The sequence below is a fragment of the Salvelinus sp. IW2-2015 genome, linkage group LG11, assembly GCF_002910315.2.
Source record: "Salvelinus sp. IW2-2015 linkage group LG11, ASM291031v2, whole genome shotgun sequence".
Classification (NCBI taxonomy): Eukaryota; Metazoa; Chordata; class Actinopteri; order Salmoniformes; family Salmonidae; genus Salvelinus; species Salvelinus sp. IW2-2015.
In genome coordinates, this window is record NC_036851.1 from 19,089,194 (window position 1) to 19,103,171 (window position 13,978).

General features: G+C 46.6%; 1 protein-coding gene across 1 annotated transcript in view; it reads left to right on the plus strand.

The window, feature by feature from the left end:
• The window catches only part of LOC111969945 (prickle-like protein 2), a 107,416-nt gene extending 93,792 nt beyond the window's left edge, over nucleotides 1-13,624 (plus strand). The window contains 7 exon segments of the mRNA XM_023996343.2: nucleotides 2,028-2,141; nucleotides 2,308-2,445; nucleotides 4,039-4,084; nucleotides 4,087-4,241; nucleotides 8,244-8,430; nucleotides 9,551-10,399; nucleotides 10,660-13,624. Of these exon segments, the coding sequence (XP_023852111.2) occupies nucleotides 2,028-2,141; nucleotides 2,308-2,445; nucleotides 4,039-4,084; nucleotides 4,087-4,241; nucleotides 8,244-8,430; nucleotides 9,551-10,399; nucleotides 10,660-11,582 (2,412 nt within the window). The 3' untranslated portion in view covers nucleotides 11,583-13,624.
• Nucleotides 13,625-13,978: the final 354 nt, after the last annotated feature.

Below are 13,978 nucleotides of genomic sequence, written 5' to 3' on the forward strand. Positions count from 1 at the left end.
CAGGTGCACCTTGTGCTGGGGACAATAAAAGGCCACTCTAAAATGTGCAGTTTTGTCACAAAACACCATGTCACAGATGTCTAAACTTTTTAGGGAGCATGCAGGAATGTCCTCCAGAGCTATTTCTAGAGAATGGATTGTTAATTTCTCAACTATAAGCCGCCTATAACATTGTTTTAGAGAATTTGGCACTACTTCCAACCGGCCTCACAACTGCAGACCACGTGTAACCACGCCAGCCCAGGACCTCCACATCCAGCTATTTCAGCTGTGGGATCATCTGGGAACAGCCACCCGGACAGCTGATGAAACTGTGGGTTTGCACAACTGAAGAATATCTGCACAAACTGTCAGAAACCGTCATATGGAAGCTCATCTGCGTGCTCGTCATCCTCAGCAGGGTCTTGACCTGACTGCAGTTTGGTTTCGTAACRGACTTCAGTGGGCAAATGCTGACCTTCAYTGGCCACTGGCACGCTGGAGAAGTGTGCTCTTCATGGATGAATCCCGGTTTCTACTGTACCGGACAGATGGACACGAACACAATTGCTGTTTATCGATGGCAATTTGAACGCACAGAGATACAGTGATGAGATTCTGAGGCCCTTTATCGTGCCGTTCATCCGCCGCCATCACCTCATGTTTCAGCGTGATAATGCYTGMCKCRATGTCGCAAGGATCTGTACACAATTCCTGGAAGCTAAAAATGTCCCAATTCTTCCATGGCCTGCATACTCACCAGACATGTCATCCATTGAGCATGTTTGGGATGATCTGGATCGACGTGTACGACAGTGTGTTCCAGTTCCCGACAATATCCATCAACTTCGCACAGCCATTGAAGAGTAGTGGGACATCATTCCACAGGTCACAATCAACAGCCTGATCAACTCTATGCGAAGAAGATGTGTCATGCTGCTTGAGGCAAATGGTGGTCACACCAGATACTGACTCATGAATTTATTTAAATGGACTGATTTCCTTATATYAACTGTAACTCAGTAAAATCTTTGAAATTGTTGCATGTTGCCTTTATATTTTTGTTCAGTGTAGTTTCTATGGCCTAATTATTATTGTTATTATCCAAAACTGCTCGTCCTTACTGGCTCTTGGGGGGGGGGTTGAGAGACCGTTTCTCAGTGCACCTCGTGTTATTTCCAAGAATCACAGATTTGCTGTCATAGAACATGTTGCAGAGTGTTTTGTTTTACGTTTGGACGTCAGAGGCTTTCAATATGTATATCTTTGTTGCAGTGAATAAATGCAGAAGGCTTCTTCATTATTCAGGGTTATCCATATTGTTTTGGTGGCAGGCCCTTGGTACCGCACCCAAGGACAAAGCTGACAGGTTCCAGTCCAAAGATCCATTCATTAGATAGATGGGCCATTAAAATTGGCTACCTGTGGCCCTGTGGTCAGCACATATTAATTGCCTCACCTGTACTTCTGGCGCCCTAATCCCTCCGTCCCACTCTCTCTTTCCGTCTTCTGGCGCTTGATGCTCCTGAAACCACGGCCATTGATGAACACTGGTCCCGAATTTCTGCTTTCCCCCCTGTGTAACTCTGAAAGACTAATACATTTCACCAAGATGACATTCATTGTTGGCCGGCATAATGTAAAGAATGTAGCAGTCATTTTGAATAGCGAGATGAGCGTTAAGCCTCTGTCTGACACACACACGGTTCATTACTGTAATGTGTGTGTGTGTATGTACTGTATATGCATGTTCCTGTGGAAGGAGTTTCAAGTGGTAGTAACCACTTTTTTGGTTACTACATGATTCCATATGTGTTTATTTCATAGAGTTGATGTCTTCATTATTATTCTACAGTGTAGAAAATAATTTAAATAAAGAAAAACCCTTGAATGAGTAGGTGTGTCCAAACTTTTGACATTTTCTTCCTTACTCATATCGCCTATAGGGTTCCAATAAATGTTAATTTGCCACTTATGGGCCAATCTCTGTACCATGTCACTAGTATTAGTGGTAGTGGCCTGACCCGCCCTGGTCTCTCTCCCGTCAGGTTCATCACTACTACAGCTCCCTGCCCGAGGGCAAGGTTCCCTATGTGAACAGCCCAGGAGAGAAGCACCGCATCAAACAGCTCCTCCATCAGCTGCCCCCCCACGACAATGAGGTAAGACCCTTATCCCTCCTCCCGTCTGCCCCCTGGGCACACAGATATTGGGAAGTGGGCATTTGTCACCGAGACATCTTAACTCTCTAGTGTCTCTAACTCTGGATCATTTGTGTTTGTCTCTGCAGCCCTTTATTACATGTTGAATAATCTCTGTGTTTTCCAGGTGCGTTACTGTAACACTTTGGACGATGAAGAGAAGAGGGAGCTCAAACTCTTCAGTAACCAACGGAAACGGGAGAATCTGGGCCGCGGCAATGTGAGACCATTTCCCGTGACGATGACTGGYGCGATCTGTGAGCAGGTACGGTAACTCCGGTAGGAATGGGACTGGTTCACTCACAGGCACTCACACGAGAAGGGCAGAGGTAGGACAGACACATGGTAGAGGTTATACAGGGGTGGCCATAGTTGGATGGATATGATAGAAATACGCGTATAGCCATCTCTCACACGAAAAAACACTTTACAAAAGTGATCAAAGAAAATACTGTATAGGCGAAGGACTCGCCTTTCTTTTGTGGTAGAATCTGACAGTACCCAGTGATATTCCTGTCTTTTATTGTGATTCACCCCGTGAAGAGCTCAGCTGACATTTTTAAAAGAAGCTGATAAAATGGAGCCTCACATTCAAGTCATGACCCAGCCTCTCAACTGTGGTAGATCTGCCTGTCTGTGTTTTCCCTCATCTCTCCCAGTAGCTTGGCCAGAACAAATGTCACACAGACACACTGACGGCTTATAGGATCCTTGATGCTGTGTTTTTGATCCTAACTCTTCACCTTATGTTATACTGTGCCATGGAACGTACAAATTCCAGATTCGATCTCCTGAAGGTACATCGCAGTCTAGATAAACAAATCTTGATGTTGCTTTAGTCTACACCACATTTGTTTTCATTCAGGAACACACTCAGCCCCCAGTCATTCCCTTACTGACCTGAGGCAGGTCTGCAGTGCTCTGTTATGCTTATGCCCTGTTTGTATCCATGTTTTACTCACTGTGTTTCTTGCTAAGCAGACAACCACAGGAGTGAGTGTGTGATGAAGCACATTGTTCTAAGGGTGTGTATTGATTGAATTCCCTCCCCTGGCTGACCTCTGCGTAACAGGTCTGTGTGCCAGTTAGATCATCTGATTCTCTTCTCTCCCTTTCTGTCTCTGTCCCACCCATCTAAATGTCCCTCTGTCTCCTTCACACTCWCCCCCTCCTTTCTCCCCTCCCTAACATCTCTCAACGTCTCGCCCCCTCATTCCCACTCCCTGTACCTTTCTCCTCTTCAAATCTTCCTCTCGCTGCTTCCTTTTTCTCTCCTCTACCATCTCGCTCTCCTCTACCATCTCTCGCTCTCTCGCTCTCTTCTACCGATCTCGCGCGCTCTCAAATCTCTCCTCTCTCTCTCTCTGCTCTCTCTCTCTCTCTCTCTGCTTCTCTCTCTCTCTCTCTCTCTCTCTCTCTCTCTCTCTCTCTCTCTCTCTCCCTCTCGCTCTCTCTCTCTCTCTCTTCTCTCTTCTCTCTCTCTCCTCTCCTCTCTCTCTCTCTCTCTCTCTCTCTCTCTCTCTCTTCTCTGCTCTCTCTCGGTCTCTCTGTCTCTTCTCTCGTCTCTCTGTCTCTCTGTCTCTCTGTCTCTCTGTCTCTCTCTCTCTCTGTCTCTTCCTCCACCTCTCTCTCTCTCTCTCTCTCCTCCCATCTCTCTGTCTTTCTCCCCTCTCTCTGTCTCTCCTCCACCATCTCTCTGTCTCTCCTCCACATCTCTCTGTCTCTCTCCCTCCACCATCTCCTGTCTCTCTCTCCCTCCACCATCTCTCTGTCTCTCTCTCCTCCACCATCTCTCTGTCTCTCTCTCCTCCACCATCTCTCTGTCTCTCCTCCTCCACCATCTCTCTGTCTCTACCAGTGTGGAGGGCAGATAAACGGAGGTGACATTGCAGTGTTTGCGTCGCGTGCAGCCACGGCGTGTGTTGGCACCCTTGCTGCTTCGTGTGCAGCATGTGTGACGAGCTGCTGGTGGACCTCATATACTTCTACCAGGAAGGGAAGATCTACTGTGGTCGGCACCACGCAGAGAGACTCAAACCACGCTGCTCCGCCTGCGACGAGGTAGGAGAGACCCTGCTAAACACACACACAAATCACATTGTATTGGTCACATGCGCTGAATACAACAGGTGTAGACTTTACAGTGAATGTTTACTTGTGAGCCATTCCCAAAAGTTAAAAAGTAAGACAAATATTTGCTAAATAAAAAAATCGATAGTACACAATAAGAACAACAACGATGCTATATAAACTCAGAAAAAAAGAAAAACGTCCCCTTTTCAGGACCCTGTCTTTCAAAGATAATCCAAATACCTTCACAGATCTTCTTTGTAAAGGTTTTAACACTGTTTCCCATGCTTGTTCAATGAACCAAAACAATTAATGAACATGCACCTGTGGAACGGTCGTTAAGACGAACAGCTTACAGACAGTAGGCAATAAAGTCACAGTTATGAAACTTAGGACACTAAAGAGGCCTTTCTACTGACTGAAAAAACACCAAAAGAAAGATGCCCAGGGTACCTGCACATCTGCGTGAACGTGCCTTAGGCATGCTGCAAGGAGGCATGAGGACTGCAGATGTGGCCAAGGCAATTTATTGCAACGTCCGTACTGTGAGACGCCTAAGACAGCGCTACAGGGAGACAGGACGGACAGCTGATCGTCCTCCCAGTGGCAGACCACGTGTAACAACACCTGCACAGGATCGGTACATCTGAACATCACACCTACAGGACAGGTACAGGATGGCAACAACAACTGCCCGAGTTACACCAGGAACGCACAATCCCTCCATCAGTGCTCAGACTATCCACAATAGGCTGAGTGAGGCTGGACTGAGGGCTTGTAGGCCTGTTGTAAGGCAGCTCCTCAACAGACATCACTGGCAACAACTTCGCCTATGGGCACAAACCCACCGTCGCTGGAACAGACAGGACTGGGAAAAAGTGCTCTTCACTGAGGAGTCGCGGTTTTGTCTCACCAGGGGGTGATGGTCGGATTTGCGTTTATCGTTGACGGAATGAGCGTTACACCGAGATCGGGACCGAGTTGGAGTTGGAGGGTCCGTCATGGTCTGGGGCGGTGTCACAGCATCATCGGACTGAGCTTGTTGTCATTGCAGGCAATCTCAACGCTGTGCGTTACAGGGAAGACACCTTCCTCCCTCATGTGGTACCCTTCCTGCAGGCTCATCCTGACATGACCCTCCAGCATGACAATGCCACCAGCCATACTGCTCGTTTTGTGCGTGATTTCCTGCAAGACAGGAATGTCAGTGTTCTGCCATGGCCAGCGAAGATCCCGGATCTCGATCCCATTGAGCACATCTGGGACCTGTTGGATCGGAGGGTGAGGGCTAGGGCCATTCCCCCCAGAAATGTCTGGGAACTTGCAGGTGCCATGGTGGAAGACTGGGGTAACATCTCACAGCAAGAACTGGCAACTCTGGTGCAGTCCATGAGGAGGAGATGCACTGCAGTACTTAATGCAGCTGGTGGCCACACCAGATACTGACTGTTACTTTAGATTTTGACTCCCCCTTTGTTCAGGGACACATTATTCAATTTATGTTAGTCACATGTCTGAAGAACTTGTTTAGTTTATGTCTGTTGTTGAATCTTGTTATGTTCATACAAATATTTACACATGTTAAGTTTGCTGAAAATAAATGCAGTTGACAGGGAGAGGACGTTTCTTTTTTTGCTGAGTTTACAAGGAGTACCAGTACAGTGTCAATGTGCAGGGGTATGAGGTAGTTGAGGTAATACAGTATGTAGGGGTAAAAGTGACTAGGCAATCAGGATAGAGTTGTGTGTGTAGTGTTTTGGAGTATCGGTGTAGTATGTATAAGTGTGTGGGTAGAGTCTAGTGAGTGTGCATAGAGTCAGTGCGAAATAATTAAGATGAATTAATAAATAAATTCGGTCGTCAATGTATATAGTCCTGGTAGAAATTTGATTAACTGTTCAGCAGGCTTATCGCCTGGGAGTAGAAGCTGTTTAAGTGCCTTTTGGTTACAGACTTGGCGCTCCGGTACCGCATGTTGTGCGGTAGCAGAGAGAACAGTCTATGACTTGGGTGGCTGGAGTCTTCGACAATTTTTAGGGCCTTCCTCTGACACCGCCTGGTAAAGAGGTCCTGGATGGCAGGGAGTTCGGCCCCAGTGATGTACTGGGCCGTACGCACTACCCTCTGTAGTACCTTGCAGCCGGATGCCAAGCAGTTGCCATACCAAATGGTGATGCAGCCCGTCAAGATGCTATTAATGGTGCAGCTGTATACGATTTTGAGGATCTGAGGGCCCATGCCAAAGCTTTTCAGCATCCTGAGGGGGAAGAGGCGTTGTCGTGCCCTCTTCACAGCAATGTTGGTGTGTTTGGACCATGATAGGTCCTTAGTGATGTGGACACCGAGGAACTTGAAGCTCTCAACCCGCTCCACTACAGCTCGTCGATGTGAATGGGGCGTGTTCGGTCCTCCGTTTCCTGTAGTCCACAATAAGTGCCTTTTGTCTTGCCCACGTTGAGGGAGAGGTTGTTGTCCTGGCAACACACTTCCAGGTCTCTGACCTCCCTATAGGCTGTCTCATTGTTGTCGGTGATCAGGCCTACCACTGTCGTCATCTGGAAACTTAATGTTGGAGTTGTGGGTGAACAAAGCATGTGTGTCCATGTATGCTGCTGATACAACCATATACGCATCAGCAACCACAGCTAATGAAGTCACTGAAACCCTTAACAAAGAGTTGCAGTCTGTTTTGGAATGGGTGGTCAGTAATAAACTAGTCCAGAACATCTCTAAAACTAAGAGCATTGTATTTGGTACAAATCATTGCCTAAGTTGTAGACCTCAGCTGAGTCTGGTAATGAATGGCATGGCTGTTGAACAAGTTGAGGAGACTAAATGACTTGGTGTTACCTTAGATTGTAAACTGTCATGGTCAAAACCTATCGATTCAATGTTTGGAAAGAGAAGGTGTTGCTTTTTTGACACCACACTCCAAGAAGCAAGTCCTGCAGGCTCTATTTTTTATCTTATTGTGATTATTGTCCAGTCATATGGTCAAGCGCAGCAAGAAAAATCTGCAGCTGGCCCAGAACAGAGCTGCACGTCTTGGTCTTCATTGTAATCAGAGGTATAATATTAGTACCCTGCACGCCAGTCTCTCTTGGCTTAGAGTTGAGGAAAGACTGACTGTGTCACTTCTTGGTTTTATAAGAAACGTGTTGGAAATTCCAAATTGATTGCATAGTTATCTTACACACAGCACTGACACACACACTTACCCTACCAGGGGCCTTTTCACAGTCCCCCGGTCCAGAACAAATTAAAGAAAACATACAATATTATACAGGGCCATGAGTGCATGTAACTCTCTTCCATCTCATATAGCGCAAGTGAACAGCAAGCCTGATTTTAAAAAAAAATCGAATAAAGCAATACTTGAAGTCTTCACTGCACAACGCCTCTCCCCATGTGACCTACTTGTTGTGTGTATYTACTGACATGTATGTGTAACTGATAGATGTACACACACTACATGTTAATGTTTTTAAATATATGTCAATTGTAAAGTTTTCCGTTATGTGCCGGACCCCAGTAATCCTCTCTGAGACTCAAACATGTCTAGGCCTTCCCATACTCATCCACACATATAACAGAAGTAAAACAAATAGTATATTGACTACTATAAGGGCTAGTGACACTAACTGCCATGCGAAACAGTAGATGATTTAAACATAGGCCTCCTCTGTTTTCCTATCTGGTGTCTTGAAATACACTGCTACAACATGGGAATAATTAAACATTGATTTTCAGTAGATCTCCATACACATGATCCCAAAGAGGGGACAGAGTMGATGGTGTAATACAGTAGGACAGTGTCTGTCAGTATGGAGGAGGGATAGAGAGGGGGCTATGGTAGCAGGCAGCCAGGCCTTTGAGTCTTTGTCCTGTCATTCTCTGTAATAGGGTGAGCAGGGCCTCGCCTCAGGGAAAAGCAGCATGATAAAGGATACCGTCCTCACCCCTCTCTCCTCTCTTTCCTCTCTCTGTCTGTAGATCATCTTTGCAGACGAGTGCACGGAGGCGGAGGGCAGGCACTGGCACATGAAGCACTTCTGCTGTTTCGAGTGTGAGACGGTGCTGGGCGGCCAGCGGTACATCATGAAGGAGGGCCGGCCCTACTGCTGCAGCTGTTTCGAGTCCCTCTACGCCGAGTACTGTGACTCCTGTGGGGAACACATCGGTACGCCACGCACCCACCCCATCCACCAGAGCCAACGCAGGGCCCTAGATCCAACAACACGAGCCGTAATCTAGAGAGCTAAAGCACTGGCATACGTCAAGCAAGACAAATAGGACGCTATTTCAGCTGCAAGATTTCAGTAATGTTAAGAAGAACAGAGGAATGACCTGGATTTAGCTTGGAGAAACATTTCAGGGAGAAATATGCATGGCTGCAAAGATTACATGCTTTTAGTAGAATTTAACCGTCTATGATTTAACGCAACACTGGCATGCAGATACCTCACGACACGGATACAAGTAGCGTATTTTAAAACAGACTAGATGAACTCAACAGCATTTTCACAAAGGGGGAAAAGATCAGTGGGTGAACAATTTCAAATGTATTCAGTAGATATACATTTTCATACGGTCATTTTCTGTACGTTAACCAAACCAAGCAGGACAAACCTAGCGCCTTATCACCAGTGGGGCCAGTGCCACCTCTGTGCTTTCCTCTCAGTCCAGAGAGCCGCTTGCTTATCCCTCAACAGGATCCCCAGCTGTGATCTGGCACGGCCCTCAGCAAACAGACATGGAGCTCTGTAATTATTTCTTATACAGGATACAGAAAGTATTTGAGTAATACTGATTATAAATTGAAACCATCAGAAACCATTTGAAACCAGATGGCAGCCATTAGCTGAGTACTGTTCTCCCCGGCAACTGCAAACATACTTAAAATGCAATGCATGTTACATAATGAGTTTACCCCTAAACTCAGCTAAGTGTTGTAGCCCCAGGGCCTTTCTTCACTCAGGTTTACTTAGAACTTCCAACTCATTTCCTATTAAAATGGAGTTGGAACATTTTCCAGTTTATGGATGGTATCTATATCTTTTGATAAGGGAGTTCTCCCTCTAGAGTATTTAGCTGATGTTTTGTATTTGATTAGCCTTAATTTGCCTTGCTGCTTATAGCACTTTATCGTTCACATTCCGCACCTACAGTATTTCCACAATGATTAGTCTTGATGGTTCTCTGTTGCAGGCATTGACTCATTACAGAGCAAAAGAGTAAAGATTATTGGGTCCTTTTCATTAACATTTTGGCTTATAAGTGTTTTTCCCTCTGTCCCTCAGGCATTGACCAGGGCCAGATGACATATGACGGTCAGCACTGGCACGCCACAGAGGGCTGTTTCTGCTGTGCCCGCTGTAAGAGCTCCCTCTTAGGTCGCCCCTTCCTGCCCAAACATGGACAGATCTTCTGCTCGCGCTCCTGCAGTCTGGGGGAGGAGCCTAACGGGTCAGACTCCTCAGACTCCGCCTTCCAGAGCGCACGCTCCACTCGAGAGTCCCGCCGCAGCTCCAAGGCTGGGAAGAACGGGGGCCAGGCGGGGAGGTGTTCGGGTGACGTGGACCCTCTCTCCTTACAGATGGACCTGCTGAGTCTGTCCAGCCAGACGCCCAGTTTGACCCGCGAGCCGCCCGCATGGAAGAGCCAGGGACAGGGGGGTGACACATACCCCTACGAGGGCCGATCAGACCCCACAGCAACACCCACCCCACTCCATCTGCTCAGCGAATGCAACGTCAGAACTGCATATAACTCCACCTCCCCCGGGCAGGGCAACCAACCAAACCACAGGTCCAAGGAGACGGGTGTCAACAAGAGGCCGCCCATCTCAGCCCTGAAAGGCCGCTCTATGAATGAAAACTGGTTCCATCAGGATTCAGAGGACTACTACCCCCCCAAACTGAAACCCCAGCAAAGCTTTGACGTACCCCATGGCTTGTCCTACCACAACGGCTTCTCTGACAAGCGTTCGGTCAGTCTGCATGTGTTCCAGAGGGACGGGGAGGTGGGGCTTCCCCAGCGGGGGCGCAGCAGGAACCCCATCAGCGCACTTAGCTTCACGGAGCAGCTCACTCCCCTAGAGCAGACACCCAGGGGTTCCATGGAGTCACTGGCCCTGTCCAACGCTACAGGTAACTCTTCCAAATTCACCATGGCGGGAAGATTAATTCATGTGATTGTATTTGAAGCAATGTATTTAACTGCTTAGGACATTTATATCTCACAGAATACTGCAACCGATCCAAAGCTAATTACATACTGTATGCCTTTCTCATAAGAGTGTAATGTCTATTATGTCAATGGTTATGAGATTTATTGACGTAATAATGATAACAATGAGGATAACTGATGAAGTTAACCACTGATTAACCCGCCTGTTGTTTCTCTGAAGGAACGTCAGCAGATGGAGGAGGGAAGCGCCAGGAGCACCTGTCTCGTTTCTCCATGCCCGACCTGAGCAAAGACTCTGGCATGAACGTGTCAGAGAAGAGCAACATGGGCACCCTCAACTCCTCTGTCCAGTTCCACAGCTCTGACTCCATGCACAGCCTGACCCCAGGCCAGCCCTACATGGAGCTGGAGCCCCCGGTGCAGGTGCAGTACCCTCTGCAGTACTGTGAGCCCCCAAGCCTGGGGATGGGCATGAGCCACCTGCCAGCCGGCTTCACCTACCAGGAGGAGGACAGGGTCAGCCTGGTGAGCAGCGCCAACGCTGCCCGCCTCCCGCCCATCAGTGAGCGCACGCGGAGACGAGGAGAGGGCCCGGGCATGGCTGCCCCTGAAGACACCCCTCAGCGCCGGAGACACAATCACCACCGCTCCCGTCGCTCCAGACGCTCCCGCTCGGAGAACGCCCTGCACCTAGCCGCTGAGCGCAGGGAGAGGCCCCAGCTGAGAGTCAGAGAGGACTATGACCAGTTTCCCCCTCCGCGGGGCGCTAGGGACTCATTTGGGAGTGCAGGGGGGAGGTGCAGGGGGCCGGAGCCATTCAGGCAGTGCCCTCGTACCACCTCTGACCTCACCCTGCAGAAGCCCAGTGCCCACCGCCGTCTCGCCGGGCCCTACTCCTGGGACGACTACGAGGATGAGGACGAGTGGTGCTCCACCTGCTCTTCATCGTCTGAGTCGGAAGACGAGGGTTACTTCCTGGGAGAGCCCATTCCTAGGCCCGTGCAGCTGAGGTACCTGAGCAGCCAGGAGCTCCTCCACAAGTACAGCTCCACAGGGGTGGGCGGACCGCACCAAATGAGTGGCAGAGGGGGACAGCTGCACACCCGCAAACGCCGGAAAAGCAAGAACTGCATAATCTCTTAAAATTCGCACCATGGAAAGAGTGAAGAGAAAGTGCCCTCCCTCTCCCAGTATACACTAACATAGTTCATCTGTTCAGAAAAGACAAGCAGACACTCTTCTGAAGTTGTTGAGTATTGTGAGGTTGACAGTGTTTTGATATGCAGTTGGGTAAACCATTGACAGCACAAATGTTTTGCATGTTTATCCATTTTAGAACAACATTTCAGAACAAGTTATCCTGATTATTGATTATATTTCTCTGACTCACACTGCACTCTGCTTGTCTGTCACCATGTTTATCAAAGCCAACGTGCAATCGTAATAATAATGTAATTTCCATGCAGCAACAGTAAGGTACAGACAATTCAGTAAGGTCCAGCTTTTTCATGCAATGTGATTTAGGTATATACTATTGTACTCAAGTTTATAGGCTGTACTGTATATAAGTAAATGAATGAATAAATTCACTAAATTAAGGAAGCAATGTAAATACTATGTAAATGAGGTCCCACATATTTTTATATTTTGTATGGATAGAATCATTTATGTATTGAATATCTATAATGTAGGAATAGAAAATGCATGCCTGTAATTTGTTGATGTGGTCCTGCATTGGAATAAAATAGTATTTCAGACAGAGAATGACAGGTGTCCGTTCCCTCACTAGAGACTGGCGTGTTCTTGTGATCATTTGTCTGACAGTGAACAGTCACCCTCTCCATCTGCTCAACACATAAATGAATGAAAACATGGCAAAAGCGCTGATTTAAAAAGTCACCGCTCAGTAAATGTCATTCCCCCATGAGGTCATGAAGTGATACTGTGACTATTGGGCTTTTGTGGCATTGTTTGCAAACAGATGTCTGTGAGCTGTAAGTGAGCTAATCATAAACCCAGATAATGTGCTGCTGATGCAGCTCTATGGATTAACGCATGAATAGATATATGGATGGGATTCAAATGGGCTTCACTGAAGTACAATTTGTAATTCACAAGCTATCTCCTCAATGAATACAACCTCTACATCAAAACAACAGGAGTAATTTACTTCTCTCATCGTTTTCATTCTCTACATTTACACTTGGACGAGCTCCAGGTCAAGTTTGTGTTTGAAAGGTGAAGTAACAGGGTTCTAAATTGGCTTGTGTCTGATGTCCATGTGGTCAGAGGATTACAGTAGCTAAGTCTCTGGGCCCCGTAAACTGGGTGGACTCCAGTCCACACCCCCCCAAAACCAGGTATTTAACTACACACACTAGATTAAAAGTGAGTGAAGACCAATCCCACTGGGCACAGATGTCAATTCAACGTCTAGTTTTGATTTACATTTGGTTGAGTTGTCAACTAACGTGAAATCGTCAAAACAATCACAATGTCATTTGATTTTGGTAAACATTTTGGTGAAAAAAATACAAAATTCCCTTACACGGATTACTTTTTGCAAATCCAATTCATTTTCCACATTGGTTCAACGTCGTCATATTGATTTTGGGTGTTTGAAATTATGTGGATACAACGTTGATTCAATCAGTTCTTGCCTAGGGGTATGCTACTGACATGTTGGGTGGATTAGTGTGTTTATGTGGGTTCCTTTAGATGGCATGTCTTCCAGTGTTCATATATACTTTGCGGTGGTCAGGAGTTCTCATTTTGTTGACTGTTATGACCAAAACAGCTGCACAAACATGAGACACATTACTGTCCTGACAACTGAGCGATTATGTATTTTTTTTGCCTTTTTTACTGGGCCCCTAGGCCACTGGTGTCATGCCCAGATTTGTCTTGTTTTTTGTATTTCTCAGTTATCAAATGAATTACTTAATTTTTAAGCCCACGTTATATCATAATTGTTTGTAAAAATATTTGTCAGCTGTATTTTACAGAGGGGGCACACTGACTGGACTAGGTTCAGAAGGAGGAGGATGAGAGAGTAGAGTGACACACACACAGCGTTTGATTTGATTTGAGCTGCCAGTGATGGGTAGGAGGTTTGTTTGTAAATGAATGTGATCAAGCTATCTAGCCTATTGATTCCTTCTTGATGAATAAATATATCACAAATGTTTTGTTGTTTCTCTGTAATACTAGCCACCTAGCAATTTTATGAAGTTGGCTTTAGCTAGCCAGCTAGATATGTTCCCAATCTTCCAACATCATAACTAGCCGCCAAGCCATTTCAGGCTATCAATCAAGTTAGAGTAGCTTGTCTAACTATCTTAGCTGGCATGCCTGCTAGCAAGGTTGCTAGACTTTAGAAAAGCAAGCAATTGCTAAATGTACTCAAACTCACATTCCTTGCAATCTTTTACCTAGATTTGACCAGAAAAGCATAGTTTCTTTACTTGGTTTAAATGACAATTGAACAGGTAAAGAGATATGCTTAGGTAACCTATGCAGAAAAATAGACATATTTATTT